General features: G+C 38.4%; 1 protein-coding gene across 4 annotated transcripts in view; it reads left to right on the top strand.

Moving 5' to 3' along the window:
- Positions 1-11,479, top strand: part of LOC149174211 (uncharacterized) — a 130,638-nt gene extending 119,159 nt beyond the window's left edge. For all 4 annotated transcript variants that reach the window (XR_016258473.1, XR_016258474.1, XM_089422552.1 and 1 more), the window contains exon 5: positions 10,928-11,479. Coding sequence is in view for 2 of the 4 variants with exons in the window: in XM_089422552.1 (XP_089278678.1) it covers positions 10,928-10,970 (43 nt within the window). In the remaining 2 variants the exon portion in view is untranslated. The remainder of the gene's footprint in view (positions 1-10,927) is intronic.
- Positions 11,480-18,459: the final 6,980 nt, after the last annotated feature.

The following is an 18,459-nucleotide window of genomic DNA, read 5'->3' on the forward strand; positions in this document are numbered from 1 at the left end:
CAACATCCGTTAGTGAGGAAGTAAGTCGTCATATTTCATCCTATTCCACTGCCTTTGAAGCTTTACAAAAGCTGAAAGAACTCTATGATACACATTCTGCACTTGAAGTTGTTCAGCTCATGATTAAACTCTTCACTCTTGAACTGAAAAATAATGATCCTCTTACTCTTGCATCTGAAATAAAGTCTATAGTGCATGATATTAAATCCACTAAGGTTGAGCTGGATATCTCTCTTATTGCCTTTCTCAAAGCACTCTATCCTACCTACTCTAACTATCTTGAGTCTTTACAAGCAAATGGAAATCTTAAAGATATAACCTTTGACACTCTTGTGAAAAAGTTTGCTGAAAGAGAGAAAGCCTTTGGAAAGAAAACAGTCCCTGAATCTTCTGAAGAGACTGTTTGCCTTGCTCATAAAGAAAAGCATCCTGCTCAAGATTCTACAAGAGGAAGAGGTGGACGAAGAGGAAGAGGAAGATACTTCAGAGGCAGGGGGGGGCAGACATCCTCAAGCAGAAAAGGCAGATCTGCATTGCATTCGCTGCAAACGAAATGGATCACATGATGCTTCTACATGCAAGCTACCATGGGACAAAGTTGAGCAGAGAAGAAATAAGCAGAAAGGTAAAACCGATGACACAGACAAAGGTAAAGCACCTGAATCCGCTCACTATATTGAGGCACAATGTAACATTGGAGTAAATGAAGATTTGTTTAATGCTTCACTTGCTTCTTCGAAAAATGACTGGTTGCTTGATTCAGGAGCAACCTGTCATATGACTTATAGGAGAGATTTCTTTGAAGATTTCACTGACAATGTTGATGGAGCAGTATACTTTGCAGATCAGTCAAAAATCAAGCCATCAGGGCTTGGCACAATCAGGCTTAAACTGCCTGGTCTTCCAGACTTTCTTCTGGATCATGTTCTATATCTCCCACAGCTGAAGAGAAACTTGCTGTCCCTGGTCCACATCCGCCAGCAAGGTCACTCCATTCACATGTTTGATGGCAAGCTTGAGGTAAGAAAGGCATCTGACCACTCACTTGTCATGAGGGGTATAGAAGAAGAAAGACTCCTTAAACTGCAAGGAACCTCTGCTCATGCACAACATTTCTCATATATTTCTCATCATGAAGAAGGTGCACTTCCATCAAGTTTATTATGGCATGCTAGATTTGGACATTTAAACTATGATAGTCTCCGCTTGTTGAAGAAAAATGGTGTTGCTGGTTTGCCTACAATTCCTAGAAAACATAAACAATGTGATGCTTGCATTCTAGGAAAGCATAGCAAACAGTGTTTTCATGATTCACATTCAAGAGCACATAGGAAGCTTGAACTTATTCATTCAGATTTATGTGGTCCAATGCCTGTTCCTTCTGCAAATGGAAATAAATATATCATGACATTTATTGATGATTACCCCAGAATGTGTTGGGTTTATTTTTTGAAGAACAAATCTGATGCTTTTCAAACATTCAAGAATTTTCATAAATGGATTGAAAATGATGCACAATCTCATATTGGGTCTATTCGCACTGATAATGGAAAAGAATATACATCAAATGAATTTGAACACTATCTTCGCCACCATGGGATTAAACATCAAACAACTGTGCCTTATAATCCTCAACAGAATGGTGTAGCTGAAAGAATGAACAGAACAATTTTGAATATGGTACGATCCATGCTTTTCTTAAAAAATGTAAAGACAATGTTTTGGGCTGATGCTGTTCTATGTGCTGCATATATAAAGAATAGATGTCCATCTAGTGCTATAAGAAACAAGACTCCTTATGAATTGTGGTATGGACATGTTCCTTCGGTAAAACATCTCAGGATTTTTGGTTCCACCTGTTATGCTTTAATACCAAAGGTACATAGAAACAAACTTGGTGCTAGAAGTCGTAAGTGCATCTTCCTGGGGTATTCAAACACATCTAAAGCATACCGCCTCTATGATGAAGTAAATAAGAAGTTTGTTTTATCTAGAGATGTCATTTTTCTTGAATCATCCAAATCTGACAGTGTTGTTGAGCGGCAACTTGATCGCTTGGATAGATTCACAAAACCGAAATCATTTCAAGAGTTTGATAATCAGATTCCACATCTTGAAGGGGGGATTCCTATACTAGATCAACATGTGGAATCTTCTTCTGAAGAACAATCTCCCCTGCATGACACTCCAACAACGGATGATGCTTTAAGTGATGTAATTGATAGAATTGGGAGACTCAATCTTGATTCAGACCCAACTCAATCAACAGAACAGCCTGGACCATCTCAAAAAGGTCCCCCAAAGTGGCTGACAAAGACACTTGAAAGTGTTCATCCTGATGAAATTGGAAAAACAGGAACCAGAAATTCAAACCGACAAGATGGAGGTGATGTAGATAACTCTAATTCACCTGTTGATATGGATGTTACTTATGATTGTGAATTGAACTTGTCTACAGATTTTGAACCAACTTCCTTCAAAGAAGCTGCTTCTCATGATGAATGGAAAGAAGCGATGCAGAAGGAGTATGATGCCCTCATAAAGAATGGCACTTGGAAGCTGGTTGATCCTCCATTTGGAACAAAACCAATTGGCTGCAAGTGGGTCTACAAGAACAAGTACAAAGCTGATGGCTCACTTGACAAGCACAAAGCTAGGCTTGTGGCAAAAGGTTTTGCACAGAAGGAAGGGGTCGATTATGAGGAAACTGTTGCTCCCACAGCAAAATGGGCCACCATCCGGACACTCTTTGCACTAGCTGCTCAGAACGGTTGGAAAGTCCATCAAATGGATGTAAAAACTGCATTCTTGAATGGAGATCTAAAAGAGAATGTTTTTATGTCCCAGCCTGAAGGATTTGCTGTGAAAGGACATGAACACAAAGTATGCAAACTTGTGAAGTCCTTGTATGGCCTCAAACAAGCACCACGAGCCTGGTATGAAAAACTAACTGAGCATCTTCTGAAACTCAACTTCAATCATTTTGATCTTGATGATGCAACTTTATTTGTCAAGAAAGTTGGCAAAACAGTTGTATATCTTGTGGTATATGTAGATGATCTTTTAATGACAGGGAACAATGAAAGCTATATTGCATCCATAAAGAAAGAATTAGGAAATTTTTTTGAAATGACTGATTTGGGCTATGTTCATTACTATCTTGGCATTGAAGTAACCCAACATCCAAAGTCCATATTTCTTTCTCAAAAGAAATACATTGGAGATTTGTTATACAGATTTGGCATGACAGAGTGCAATCCCCTTTCTACTCCAATGGAACAAAACTTGAAACTCACATCTACTGAAGGAAAGGAATTTGAGGATGCAACAAAGTATAGACAGCTTGTAGGAAGTCTCATCTACCTCACTACTACCAGACCAGACATTTCATTTGCTGTTGGAATCCTCTCCAGGTTTATGCAAAAGCCTTGTGAGGGACATTGGTCTGCTGCAAAAAGAATTCTAAGGTACTTGAAGGGAACTCAAGACCTTGGAATCAAGTATACACAGGTGGACGACTTCAACTTGATTGGATACTCTGATTCAGACTTCGATGGAGACAAAGAAACTGGGGTATCTACTTCAGGATATGTTATGAGTCTTGGATCAGGAGCTGTCTCCTGGAGATCACGCAAACAATCAGTACCAACAGATTCCACAACAAAAGCAGAGTACGTGGCCGCAGCTGAAGCAACAAAAGAAATTGTGTGGCTCAGGAAAATTCTTGAAGATTTGCAAGTAAAACAAATACAATCTACTCCACTCATGATTGATAACACATCTGCAATAAAGTTGGCCAAGAATCCAAAGTTCCATGATCGTACTAAGCACATCAATACTAAATATCATCTGATCCGACATCATGTTGAGGCCAAAACAATCCATCTCCGTCATTGTTCCACAAATGAGCAAATTGCAGACATCTTCACCAAAGTGCTTGGAAGAGAAAAGCTTGAAAGATTCAGAACGATGCTTGGACTCACCAACATCCCTTCAGATTAAGGGGGGGAATGTTGACACCTAATCCGAAACGGATGAGGTGAAGCTGGACAGTCATCTAGAAGATGAACTGATCCGTTTTGTATATGTATAAATAATATTTGTCTAATGAATAAAATCACTAAGTTCTGTCTTGCGCTCATTAATTGCTGGAGTTACCCTGGCCTGACAATTATAAACTTGGGAAACTGATTGAAGCTTGAAAGCTCTCGGTGTTTAAAGGCTTCCCAGTTTTGAATGCTGCCCCTATTCGTATATTCAACCAGTGCTGCAATTGCATCGACCTGGACAGCGTATCTGTAAAGAAGTTCTATGTAGCCACATCATCAATGGCAACATGCTTGAAAGCTATGAAAACGGAACAGTGGGTGCGTCCTTCCCAATTATACATATATATCTATATATATATATATATATTAGTTGGTTTATTCATCTTGAAGATTCTTTGCAATGATTTAAGAAAAAAAAGGAATTTCACCCAGTCAAAGTTTGTATAGAAAGTATTTGGAATGTCCTGGTTGTTGTCTCCACTGTAATTCCTGCAACGTTGAGCCTCAGTGCATTGGTTTATTTTTAGTGTGTGGTGAAACATTGAGTTATTCATGGTATATGAATTGAATTTTTAATTGGTTCCCTAGTTTACCCACAAGCAAAGCCGAATTATAAAGTGTTTGTGTGTGGTACTTGGAGGAGCTCAAACATAGTTATCGAGTTACTTAATATATTGCTGCTGGTTGGTCTGTTGGTATTCTGGGTCAATTTCTACCATACCAGAATGAGTTTGTCACAATTTGGATGCCATTTAGAGGCTGTTTGTGTGGCTGTATATTCTTCTCACTAGCTGATACTGAAGTGTTGATATACGTTGAAGAGTGAACGAGTATTTGAAGGATCCAAGCAAGTTTGCAGTTGCTGCTGCTCCAGTGTAGCATTGTATTTAAAACTCATTATAGTGCATTGATTCCTTGATTCCACTGCTGCATAAAGAATTTGGTGGGTTGATTGTAATCTTTTATGTTGTACACTGATCATTTGCTGACGTTTATAAAGGATATTGTAGTGACATTGAATTGTGAGTGATTGTTGCTTCTTCTTCACTGGTTGATAGTTGTGATCAGTTTCTTTAATGTATAAGATAATGAAGAAAATGACTAGACTTGATAATGCATTAGAGTTGTTAAATACTCTAATACATTCCACTGTTGATGAGATGGTTAAGATCAACAAAACCTCTCTATGCAATATTAAAATATGTCTACAAAATGCACAGGAGAATATTGAGTTTTTGCAGCTTGAGACAAAACTACAGCAAGAAGAATTAAAACAGAGGAGTCATCATTCTGAACCTGTTTCTGTTCACAACAATGAAACAGACTCCCATAAACAACAAGACAATATTGTTGAAGTTCATTCAGATCCAGTGCCCAATAAAGCAGCAGTTGTACATGCAGATGCAGAAACTCAGTCTGCACTTCCCAAGCCCATCATCAGACCTTGGGAACAACTTGTCCACAACAAGCACAGAACTGGTCTTGGATATGACAAGGACTTGTCCTTTCATATTCCAGACTACTCAAAGCCCATTCAGTTTCAGAGTGCTGGATTCATTCATGACAGTTCGCCTGCTCCTCTTGACAGTTCACCTCTAGCTGTTCCAGACTCTGCTCCTCTTCCACAACAACAACAACAACAACAACAACAACAACAACAACAGATTGTGAAATGCCAACATTGTGACCGAGTTGGCCATTTGAAAGATCACTGTTTTGATCTTCATCCATGTAAGCACTGTCATAAAACTAGTCATTCTTCACACAGATGCTTCAGGAATAGACGTCCTGCAAGAACAAAGATTCATCTTGGATAGATCGCTTCTTGGAAATGGGCATCAACAGCCAAGAAGATATTCCAAACACATGTCAGAACTTGTTCCAGGGTATTGAACAGTCTTGCAGTTGAGTTTTCTCCATCATCTCACCTTGTATCTGATAGGGGGGAAATGATGGTCATCTACAAGCTTCAAAGTCACATCAAGCGAGCCTGAGCCACAACCTGCCATACCAGATTCAGAGTTGTAGCCGGAGACAAAGATGCCCCTGAGCATGCCTTCAGTTGGTAATCTGGGACACTTCCTCTAGCAGAAGACTTCAGCTTCTTGCCAGTTTCGGAAGAATTCTAGGAACGAAATTGAGAACACTTCCTCTAGCAAAAGACTCCAGTTTCTTGCCAGATTTGGAAGAGTTCCAGGAATTGCATTAAGCATTCCAGAATTGTTGGTCATCCTTAAACCATCACAGGTTGAGACTTCCCTTTTCAGGTTGAAGTTCTCCCTTTTATTTGGGGTGAGACCTCCCTTTCATGGTTGAAGGTTTCCCTTTTCAAAACAATAGGGGCACTTCCTCTAGCAGAAGACTTCAGCTTCTTGCCAGTTTTGGAAGAGTTCCGGGAACTGCACTAAGCGTTCCAGTGTTGGTGGTCATCCTTAAACCACCACCCTTTATACCAACATTTCATAGAGCACATTAAGCCTAGTGCTGCCATGCATTTTTGCACATTTTGTATTACAGTTCTCTTCTTGGACTCATACATAACCCCTCGGATTAAGGGGGGGAATGTTGGACACCTAATCCTCAATGGGTTAGTGTGGAAGCCGAATAGACAAAGTAGTCCAAGAGACCTTGGGATGTGGAACCCAACGGTCACATAATGTACTATAAATGTATATCTCTTGTTAATAAAAATTATACTCTCATGATTTATCATTCAGATTATTCTTGCTCCCATGTGTGTTTAACAGAGATTAGCCATATCTACCAATGTGTATTTCGATCTATGTGTTTGCTTGAGTTTACCTTGGCTAAGGGCTATTGAACCAAGCTCTGAATTATCTTTTTTCAAATTACGTGACATATGGAGTGCAGCTGAAAGCCTTTAGGTAATCTTCAAAAGCACTCCTCTCGGATGCCCTAGGCACTGACCCTTTTCTTTCAACCCGGGGGTTGTCTCTAGGAGTTTTCTATATCTTCTGAAGCGCTTGTGTGACAGGAGATATAAAAAGCTACAACAGGTCAGTTGCGAAGTGTATGGTACATCTGTGGGTTTGGCTGGGCAAAGGTGAACCAGGTGCATCTTCCTCGTCCAATAGGTGTATCTCAAGCAATATTTGAACATCCTCGGGGATGCATGGAGTACTGTTTACTGCTGTGGAGGCCCATGGCTCTCAACACACATTCTACATGTGTTAATGTAGCCCCCTAGAGGATTAGGACCCCATATAGGGAGACCAAATCCAAGATGGAGACCATCTGCAATGTTGCATAAGATCCAATGTGTCCCCTAGCCTTCCAATACAACAAGTCATTAGAGAAATCAAGTAAATGAGCTTACCAACCATGGACCACAGGGGGGGACTTCATAATGGCCTGCCCTTCCATAATGGGCTTCGGGATGTGCCAATGTCTCCCAAAATCCAAATGGGGTTAACCAAGTATCCTATTAGGTGATTTCTACTTCTAAAGGGGATAATATGTTCAAGGTACATCCTTCAAAAGATGGTGGCATGTGACAGATAGATGAATGATATAGGGGATGAGAAGGGGTAGCCTTGGGCCACATGCCGGGATACAAGGGTAGCTAATACAAAGGAAGCCCACACTTGGGTTTCTAACGTATAGGAGGGAGCAATTGTGGTACATGATGCGCCTCGACCTTGATTTTTCCACCCTTATTTATATGCCTTTTGCCTTTTTATGATTTTATTTTATTAACTGCTTGGGGCTCAAGGGGTAAGAGCATGATGTATAAGATATAGCAGTGAATACTCCTTTTTATGGTAGGGCAGTTCATTGCCCACCAGGGGTTGGGACAATCATGGGCTTCTATATGATGAAGGAGGCTCATAGAGCTTGTAGGAACTAGGGTGATGGCCATGATGATGGGGTAGAGCTCATGTATTGGCTTTTGCCTACGTGCTAAATGTGTTTGTCCTGGCCATCTTTTGCATTTTGTGGTACATTTTCCTGTTGAATGTGGCCAAATATACATTTATCTTTCTTCCTCCAAAGGAAAAGCCATCTCTAGAGGAAAAGCCATTACCTTTGTCCATAAAAGGGGCAGAGGAAATCACTAGTTTATGTATCGAATTTCATTGTAGATAACTCGTGATGATGAGATATATTTATTATATTTTTTGTTGAGATTTTTAGGCTGAGTCAGGACTCAGGATTCAGGACATGATTCATTGTTGATGTGTAATGTAGCACTAGGCATCTTATATATTAGTTATGTTTTCATATTTACGTGGCAATGCATTTATTTGATGTAGTTGTTGCTTTAGATGTTAAAAAAATAATATTTTTGTAGTTATTTAATTTTGTTGATGTTTACAGGTTTTACTGATATTTTACTTTACAATGTTTTGCTTTTCCGGACCCTTGCCTTCTTTTTTTTAGTTTCCCGGATGCCGATGTCAGCAACACTAAGTGGGACAGACTAGATGACTTTTTCTCCTCAAATCATTGAGCATACTACTTCTTTGAGTTATAATCTGTTGTTACTTCCCTTCTTCATTTCGTCTTCCATCTGCCTTAGTTTTCCTCCCTTTTTCAAAGCATCCTTTTGTAATAGGGATGCATTGGAATGCAAACCATCAAGGTGATTTGTTTCTCCTTCTTGAAGTGTTTTGGTCCTTTGAACTGCAAGTTGATTGCTGATTTCAACTTTGCCAAAATCTAATTTGTTACAAAGTTTATTATGAGGAGATAATTCAGATCACTCATAGAAGCGACAATATGGAGGAATCGGTGGTGATGGTGGGTTTATAACTAGTAACTGGAGGTGGTGGTATGGAGGAGCCTATAAAAAGAGTTGCATTGCACAGGTCACACTGCACATCGCACTGCTCATTACAAAGTATGGAGCAGTTGCAATGAGCAGTGGGTTGTTGATTTCTGGTAGCATCGAATGTGCTCTAAGCCTCAAAATTTGCTAGAGGCTAGGACACATGTATTCTAGAATACCCAAAAATCGTTTTGGGAAATTCCACCCGGAGACAATTTTATTAAAATAATTAATTATTTTTTATAGATGCTTAAGTCTAAACTTAGGAAATTAAAATAATTAAAGGGTATTAATAAAGCTGGGTGTGAATCTTCTAGAAAAAGACGAAGATTGAGTCAATATGATATGAGCCATTGATTAGAATTTAATCTGGGCCGTTGATTACTCAACGAGAAGATTATAAGAAGGACTTCGATGGGAATTTGGAAGACACATCGAGTGGGATCAAGAGATCGATTTCTCAAGAGAGCAGTTGAAGAGATCATTGAGGAGATTCTTTCAGTGGGGGGCAGTGATAGTATTTTGGAGGAAGAATTTTTTGATCCGGGGTTACATTGTAGAGAAGGCAGAGCGAGATCCAGAAGAGGCAGTGTAGTGCCACGCAGAGGCAACGCAAAGCTGCAGAGGGAGTCCGAGATTCAACTAGGAAGTCGAGTTCCAGAGCCAGAAGCCGGGGTGTGAGACCAGAGGGTCAGAGGAACAAAGTTCCAGACAACAGAAGATTTGTGGAAGAGGTGCCGCAGACCCCAGAGAGGCTGACGCAAATCTGCGTAGGCTGACACAGAGGCTGCGTAGAGCCAGCGTGGGGCCAGCCAAACAGGGCCTGGAGCAGTGTCGGTTTGCCAGTGATAGTGTGAGGTATTTCTCACTAATTTCTCTGCCAATAAGATTCTCTATGGTGGATAGCCAGTAAGGCATCCAAAGATTGTATTCAGAAACCACTGCATAATAATACAAACCCTCAACTGCTGCACCGATTTTCCCACATTGGCTTTTTCCTGGGACATTTGTTCAAAAACAACAGTGTCACTTGTGTGTGTGTTATTTCTTCTTGCTCATTTCTTGTTTTCGCATATTATTTATGTTGTGAAGGCTGCAGTTGTATTTATTTCGATGTTTACTGTGTAATATTGTAAATAACTTGTAACAGAATTAGCAAGTAGGAGAAATAACATCATATTGCTGCAGTAGGGATTTGGGTCACCAGATTTTCACACAGACAGCAAGATGTCCATCAACAATCTTGAAATTTTGCTTGAGATTTGCCATTTTTTGAACCTCAACCATGAAGTCTGGCAACTGTAAGACTTAGTCCATAAATGATGGTTTCAGGCCCTGTTATGTTCAGTAGTATCTGGTGCAACATTGCTTTTAACACTTATGTTCTAGTATTTAGCTCTTGTGTGTGCTACAATCGTTTTTCTCAAATAGTTTTTACATAAATAATTTTCCAACTTGTTTAGCTGTTCGAATTGTTCTCATTTTGTTCTAAGCAGCTCTAAAATAATCTGGTCATGTATTCTATATGATCTGGTTATATACATGTTTATAAGGCTGTTCTATTATTTTATCCTTTTCTTACTTCATTTTATCCTAGATTTAGCTTCGGCATTTTCTAGGAGCTGTGTTTACACTCCCACATTGTACTTGCGCTGGTTGTATCCTTCAGTCCCATTGATCTATTTATGGTCATTTGTTGGACTAATAAAATTATCATATCTTATCTTATACAAGACAGGTAATAGAAAAGGTGGAAAATTCAGTTGTATACCAATCATATTTCCTTTTTTTGGAGAAAGGAAATAATATTCACTCAATTTAAAACAAATTATATTAAGGGTTTATTTATTCTAAGTTCTTACACGTGTAAGGGTTTGGTATTTTCCATTTAAACTTGAAATTTATGATTTCTAAGCAGGTCTATTTGAATTCTGTTAGATACTTGTACAAGCATACAAATCTTGCCTCTTTTGTAGATGGTTAAATGTGCATTTGGATTTTGTTTCCAAAGTAGCTAACTTGGCACAAGTATTGTTCTTTTTTCTGAATTGTGTGAGCCTTATACTAATTCCTATTTGAATTGTAACAGGCTTGACACCAGGGAACGCTGGGAACGAAAGGGAAACATGTGATCTAGATTAGGATAAAGTCCAAGGACCTCTGCATTGATACTAGCCAGTGAGCTATGGATGAAATTTAGAATATGTTTTGCCATGTTTTTTCTGTTTAATCTTGGTAAGTTCTTCAACCCTTTAAGCTAGTTAGAAATAGCAGTGCTCTAAGGTACACTGTTGTAATTGTATTGGAGTCAGAACTCTATCGTCGAGACAACTGATCGGAAGTTCCTTGTATCATACAAAGCATAGTAGCATACTATAGTCTGTTCTGTCATGCATCACAATTTCAACATTGTGAGTTTAGTATATGTTGCGATATTTCATTTATTTTTTATGTAACATTTGTTAAAGTGATATAGTTCATCTTTGTAAACATGGCAAGGAGCAATGCTCTTTCTCTCTCTAATAATTTGGCATATGACGTGGGGGAGGCATGCATTGGCATGTATGTTATTGAATTGAATTTTACACAATATGTAATGGCAATGTGTTTTTACATGAGATGCAGTTAAACATTATTCCTAGAGGGGCTTCACTTATTTGTTTTGTTTCTCTTATTTATCATTGTTAGCAATATTTAATTTGCTGTAAACTGATCATAAGACTTCAGATAAAATTCTGAATGTATATATATATATATATATATTTGATAAAAATTGAATGATGATTACAAGGCGGAGGCAGTGCTCCTTAAATAGTGTTAGACCAGGCAGTAACTCCTCTTCAAATCAATTCATTTATTCATTCGGGTTGATCTTTATTATATACATGAGGGAGAGACTGTTCACTTCATCTCCCGGTGTCTATTCATATTTCTTATTATTTATTTACATCAGTTACTTATTCACCCAATCCTGATGATTAGGTGTCAACATTCCCCCCCTTAATCTGAAGGGATGTTGGTGAGTCCAAGCATCGTTCTGAATTGTTCAAGCTTTTCTCTTCCAAGAGCTTTCGTGAAGATGTCTGCAATTTTCTCATTAGTGGAACAATGGCGGAGATGGATTGTTTTGGCCTCAACATGATGTCGAATCAGATGATATTTAGTATTGATGTGCTTTGTTCGATCATGGAACTTTGGGTTCTTGGCCAACTTTATTGCCGAGGTATTGTCAATCATGAGTGGAGTCGATTGTTCTTGTTTTACCTGCAAATCTTCAAGAATTTTCCCGAGCCACACAATTTCTTTTGTTGCCTCAGCTGCTGCCACATATTCTGCTTCTGTTGTGGAATCTGCTGGAACTGATTGTTTGCGTGATCTCCAGGAGACAGCCCCTGATCCAAGACTCATAGCATAACCTGAAGTAGATACCCCAGTTTCTTTGTCTCCATCGAAGTCTGAATCAGAGTATCCAATCAAGCTGAAGTCGTCCACCTGTGTATACTTGATTCCAAAGTCTTGAGTTCCCTTCAAGTACCTTAGAACTCTTTTTGCAGCAGACCAATATCCCTCACAAGGCTTTTACATAAATCTGGAGAGGATTCCAACAGCAAACGAAATGTCTGGTCTGGTAGTAGTTAAGTAGTTGAGACTTCCTACAAGCTGTCTATACTTTGTTGCATCCTCAAATTCTTTTCCTTCAATGGATGTGAGCTTGAAGTTTTGTACCATTGGAGTAGTAAGAGGATTACATTCTGTCATGCCAAACCTGTTCAACGCATCTCCAATGTACTTCTTTTGAGAAAGAAATATGGACTTCGGATGTTAAGTTACTTCAATACCAAGATAGTAATGAACATAGCCCAAATCAGTCATTTCAAAACTTTTCCCCAATTCCTTCTTTATGGATGCAATGTAGCTTTCATTGTTCGCTGTCATCAAAAGATCATCTACATATACCACAAGATATACAACTGTTTTGCCAACTTTCTTAACAAATAAAGTTGCATCATTAAGATCATAATGTTTGAAATTGAGTTTCAGAAGATGCTCAGTTAGTTTTTCATACCAGGCTCGCGGTGCTTGTTTGAGGCCATACAAGGATTTCACAAGTTTGCATACTTTATGTTCATGTCCTTTCACAGCGAATCCTTCAGGCTAGGACATAAAAACATTCTCTTTTAGATCTCCATTCAAGAAAGCAGTTTTTACATCCGTTTGATGGACTTTCCAACCATTCGGAGCTGCTAGGGCAAAGAGTGTCTGGATGGTAGCCCATTTTGCTGTGGGGGCAAAAGTATCCTCATAATCGACCCCTTCCTTCTGTGCAAAACCTTTTGCCACAAGCCTGGCTTTGTGCTTGTCAATTGAGCCATCAACGTTATACTTGTTCTTGTAGACCCACTTGCAGCCAATTGGTTTGGTTCCTAATGGAGGATCAACCAGCTTCCAAGTGCCATTCTTTATGAGGGCATCATACCCCTTTTGCATCGCTTCTTTCCATTCATCATGAGAAGCAGCTTCTTTGGAGGAAGCTGGTTCAAAATCTGTAGACAAATTCAATTCACAATCATAAGAAACATCCATATCAACAGGTGAATTAGAGTCATCTACATCACCTCCATTTTGCCGGTTTGAATTTCTAGTTCCTGTCTTTCCAACCTCATCAGGATGAACACTTTCAAGTGTCTTTATCAGCCACTTTGGAGGACCTTTCTCAGATGGTCCAAGTTGCTCCGTTGATTGAGTTGGGACTGAATCAAGATTGAGTCTCCCAATTCTATCAATCACATCACTTAAAGCATCATCCGTTGTTGGAGTTTCATGCGGGGGAGAGAGTTCTTCAGAAGAAGATTCCACATGTTGATCTAGTATAGGAATCCCCCCTTCAAGATGTGGAATCTGATTATCAAATTCTTGAAATGATTTTGCATTTGCGAATCTATCAAAGCGATCAAGTTGCCGCTCAACAACATTGTCAGTTTTGGATGATTCAAGAAAAATTACATCTCTAGATACAACAAACTTTTTATTGACTTCATCATAGAGACGGTATGCTTTGGAGGTGTTTGAATACCCCAGGAAGATACACTTACGACTTCTTGCACCAAGTTTGTTTTTATGTACCTTTGGTATCAAGGCATAACAGGTGGAACCAAAGACCCTGAGATGCTTTACCGAAGGAACGTGCCCATACCACATTTCATATGGAGTCTTGTTTCTAATAGCATTAGATGGACATCTATTCTTTATATATGCAGCACATAGAACAACATCAACCCAAAACATTATTTTTACATTTTTGAAGAAGAGCATGGAGCGTACCATATTTAAGATTGTCCTATTCATTCTTTCAGCTACACCATTCTGTTGGGGATTATAAGGCACAATTGTTTGATGTTTGATCCCATGTTGGCGAAGATAGTTTTCAAATTCATTTGATGTGTATTCTTTTCCATTATCAGTGCGAATAGACCCAATATGAGATTGTGCATCATTTTCAATCCATTTATGAAAGTTCTTGAATGTTTGAAAAGCATCAGATTTGTTCTTCAATAAATAAACCAACACATTTTGGTGTAGTCATCAATAAATGTCATCATATATTTATTTCCATTTGCAGAAGGAACAGGCATTGGACCACATAAATCTGAATGAATGAGTTCAAGTTTTCTATGTGCTCTTGAATGTGAATCATGAAAAGACTGTTTGCTATGCTTTCCTAGAATGCAAGCATCACATTGCTTAAATTTCCTAGGAATTGTAGGCAAACCAGCAACACCATTTTTCTTAAACAAGCGGAGGCTGTCATAGTTCAAATGTCCAAATTTAGCATGCCATAATAAACTTGATGGAAGTGTACCTTCTTCATAATGAGAATTGTATGAGAAATGTTGTGCACGAGCAGAGGTACCTTGCAGCTTGAGAAGCCTTTCTTCTTCTATTGCCCTCGTGACAAGTGAGTGGTCAGATGCTTTTTTCACCTCAAGCTTGCCATCAAACATATGAATGGAGTGACCTTGCTGGCGGATGTGGACCAAGGATAGTAAGTTTCTCTTCAGCTGTGGGAGATATAGAACATGATGCAGAAGAAAATCTGGAAGACCAGGCAATTCAACCCTGATTGTGCCAAGCTCTGATGGCTTGATTTTTGATTGGTCTGCAAAGTATACTGCTCCATCAACATTGTCAGTAAATTATTCAAAAAAATCTTTTCTATGAGTCATGTGGCAAGTTGCTCCTGAATCAAGCAACCAATCATTTTTCCAAGAAGCAAGTGAAGCATTAAATAAATCTTCATTTACTCCAATATTACATTGTGCCACAACATAGTGAGCGGATTCAGGTGCTTTACCTTTGTCTGTGTCATTATTTTTACTTTTCTGTTGGTTTCTTTGCTGCTTAATTTTGTCCCATGGTAACTTGCATGTAGAGGCATCATGTGATCCATTTCTTTTGCAGCGTATGCGGTGCAAATCTACCTTTTCTCCTTGAGAGTGTCTGCGCCTCTTGCCTCTGAAATATCTTCCTCTTCCTCTTCGACCACCTCTTCCTCTGGAAGAATCTTGAGCAGCATTCTTTTCTTTATGAGCAAGGCACACAGCCTCTTCAAAAGATTCAGGGGCTGTCTTCTTTCCAAAAGCTTTCTCTCTTTCAGTAAATTTTTTCACAAGAGAGTCAAAGGTAATATCTTCGGGATTTCCATTTGCTTGCAATGACTCAAGATAATTGGAGTAAGTAGGATAAAGTGCCTTGAGAAAAGCGATAAGAGGAATATCCAATTTGACCTTAGTGGCTTTGATATCATGCATTATAGATTTTACTTCGGATGCAAGAGCAAGAGGATCATTATTTTGCAATTCAAGGGTGAAGAGTTTAATCATGAGTTGAACAACTTCAAGTGCAAAATGTGAGTCATAGAGTTCTTTCAGCTTTTGTAAAGCTTCGAAAGCAGTTGAAAATGGCGAAATATGGCGACTCACCTCTTCACTTACAGATGCTGCAATTAATGCATAGGCTTTGTTGTTCTTATTTTCCCAAATGGCAAGCTTTTTGTCTGAGGTAGGCTATTTTGGCTCTTTGTCTCTGTCTCCAATACACACTCGATACCATACAAACTGATTTGGTTCCAAATATAAAGTTGCAATATGTATCTTTTGTGTGTTTTATCAACTCATTGAAAATGAGGGTGTGTTTTATCATCCGGGACCACTCAGGATAGTTCTCCTTTCCAGTGAGAACTATTCCCACAATAGATATGATTGAATGCATACTGTAAAAAAAACTTCTGCTTTTGATGGAAAAAAATGCACTGTAGTAGCAATATTCTGAATTCTTATGAAAACCAAGAAACAAGCTGCACAAATATTCTAATGCTTCTTTTGGAAAACAATGAATAATATCATGTCAACAGTAGAGCCCTCAAAGATCAACAATCAGGTAGGCCTCGTCCATTATCCCCAGTTTCAAATCCTTCCACACGAAATCAACAGTCTTCTAAAGAGATTCTTAACAGTGTGAAGAATAGCCACCCAAGTTGTTCTACAACAAAAATTCAAAGGAAGAAGCCTGAAATTGATAGGACATCAAGACAATCAGGATCTTTGAAATCTTCATTCCAATTTCTTATTAAAAAGAGTACAAACTCAGCCCAGACATTAAACTAGTTCAGAGGGATTGAGGACATCCTCATAGATTTATAAAAGTCACAATGCATATAACATTGGCTCAAATAGATTCAATAGCAGTATATATAACAGTATATATAGCGACCGAGAGAACATAAAACATAACAGTAGCTGAAGCATAAAGGGGCTTAATTGCCATCATTATTTTCAACGCTTGTGCGTATCCTAGAGATCATGTTCTTCAATTCGATCTCCATTTCAGAAATCCTGGATTCCAGATACACGAACCGCTCTTCCAATTATGCTAAAATATCAACATTAGCTCAGCTTTTGATAAAGGATAATCACTTCAATGTTCCGAATTCCCCTTTGATATTTCAGCGACTCAAAGTTTGTATGCCTTGCAAGATCTTCTCGAGGTGTCACGCTGTGCAAAAGTATTACAGCTCTATTCAGCTTCCACGCTGGAGACGAGCTTTGAAACCGAGAGCAACAACGGAGCTGCAATGTATGGAGCTGCAAAGTATGGAGCTGCAGCGTATGGAGGGTGGGGAAAGAGCAGCAACGTATGGAGGGAGGCCACTACAACGGAAACATCAACTGCGCCAAATTTTAAAACGCATATGACAGAGGGCACAGATTTTAAAACGTATATGACACTGCCTGGAGCAGGCTTCAGGCAACCGGGCAGAATATAGGCAGGAAACTGACACTAGGAGTTACACAAAAGCTAATTTCGGGAGCTGGCTCTGATACCATGTCAGACCAAGCAGTAACTCCTCTTCAAATCAATTCATTTATTCATTCAGGTTGATCTTTATTATATACATGAGGGAGAGACTGTTCACTTCATCTCTTGGTGTCTATTCATATTTCTTATTATTTATTTACATCAGTTACTTATTCACCCAATTCTGATGATTAGGTGTCAACAAATAGGAGTTGACTGGCCACACCTAATCAGAGAGACATGTCCATTGGAGACTGATGTCTCTTCATTTAACTAATTATTTGCTAATTAATTGATTATAATTAATAATTTATTTATTTAAATAATACTTTAATATTTTATTTAATTTGTTATGATTTTTAAATTCATAACCCATGTTGCTTGGGAGGAGCGGGAGCGGGGAGCGGGAGCGACCATTTTTAGAAGCTCCCGGTTTGGGAGCGAATCCGGGAGCGATTTTTTAAATATATATATATATATATATATATATATATATATTTTTTTTTTTTTTAATTTTTGATACATATATGTCAACAAAAATATGTAGAATGATGAATTAGACATAAAAAACATAAAAAGACATAGATTGATCATTGAACCATATCACATCAATCATCTAGAAATTATAATCATCATCAACCATGTCCACAAGTTAGTAAAATACATATTACAACTGCAACATATTGAGTCTCATCATCATGAATCATGATTCATCAAATTCAATCTTAAAGTTTCAACTTCAAGCTTTCAAAATTGAAAATTCATTAACATTTATCATCATTGATCACCAAAGTTGTACTTGTAAGCTAAGTTTAACCATTACAAGAAGTAATATCTAGATTCTAAGATATTTCTAAATCCTAACTTCTAACTGTTAACATGATATGAAATGTTATAAATTTATAAAATGAAACATGAATAATGAAATGAAATGAAACAACTTTAGTCTTTCACGAAGCATCATATTCATAATTCACATCATTACCAATGAGTTATAATTGCCAAGGCCCAACTTCAAACTTCAAATTTTCATTGTCACAGTGATATATTGTTTACAAAAAATATCATTATGATATGAAAGAGTCAAGAGTCAAGGACTCAAGACTCAATAGTTATGAAAACTAAAGTCTAATAGAAACTAAAAAAGACAAGTAAACTGTAAATCAGAATCTACATGTGGCCCTTGCCACGAGAGTCTCCAGGAGTATAAGCAGGTCGTGGTGGTCTTCTAGGAGTCTCCCGCACAGACCGACGACCAGAACTAGA

Source organism: Pinus tabuliformis, chromosome 4_1 (genome assembly GCF_031772625.1).
Source record: "Pinus tabuliformis cultivar Carrire ecotype Pingquan chromosome 4_1, CPIR1, whole genome shotgun sequence".
Classification (NCBI taxonomy): domain Eukaryota; kingdom Viridiplantae; phylum Streptophyta; class Pinopsida; order Pinales; family Pinaceae; genus Pinus; species Pinus tabuliformis.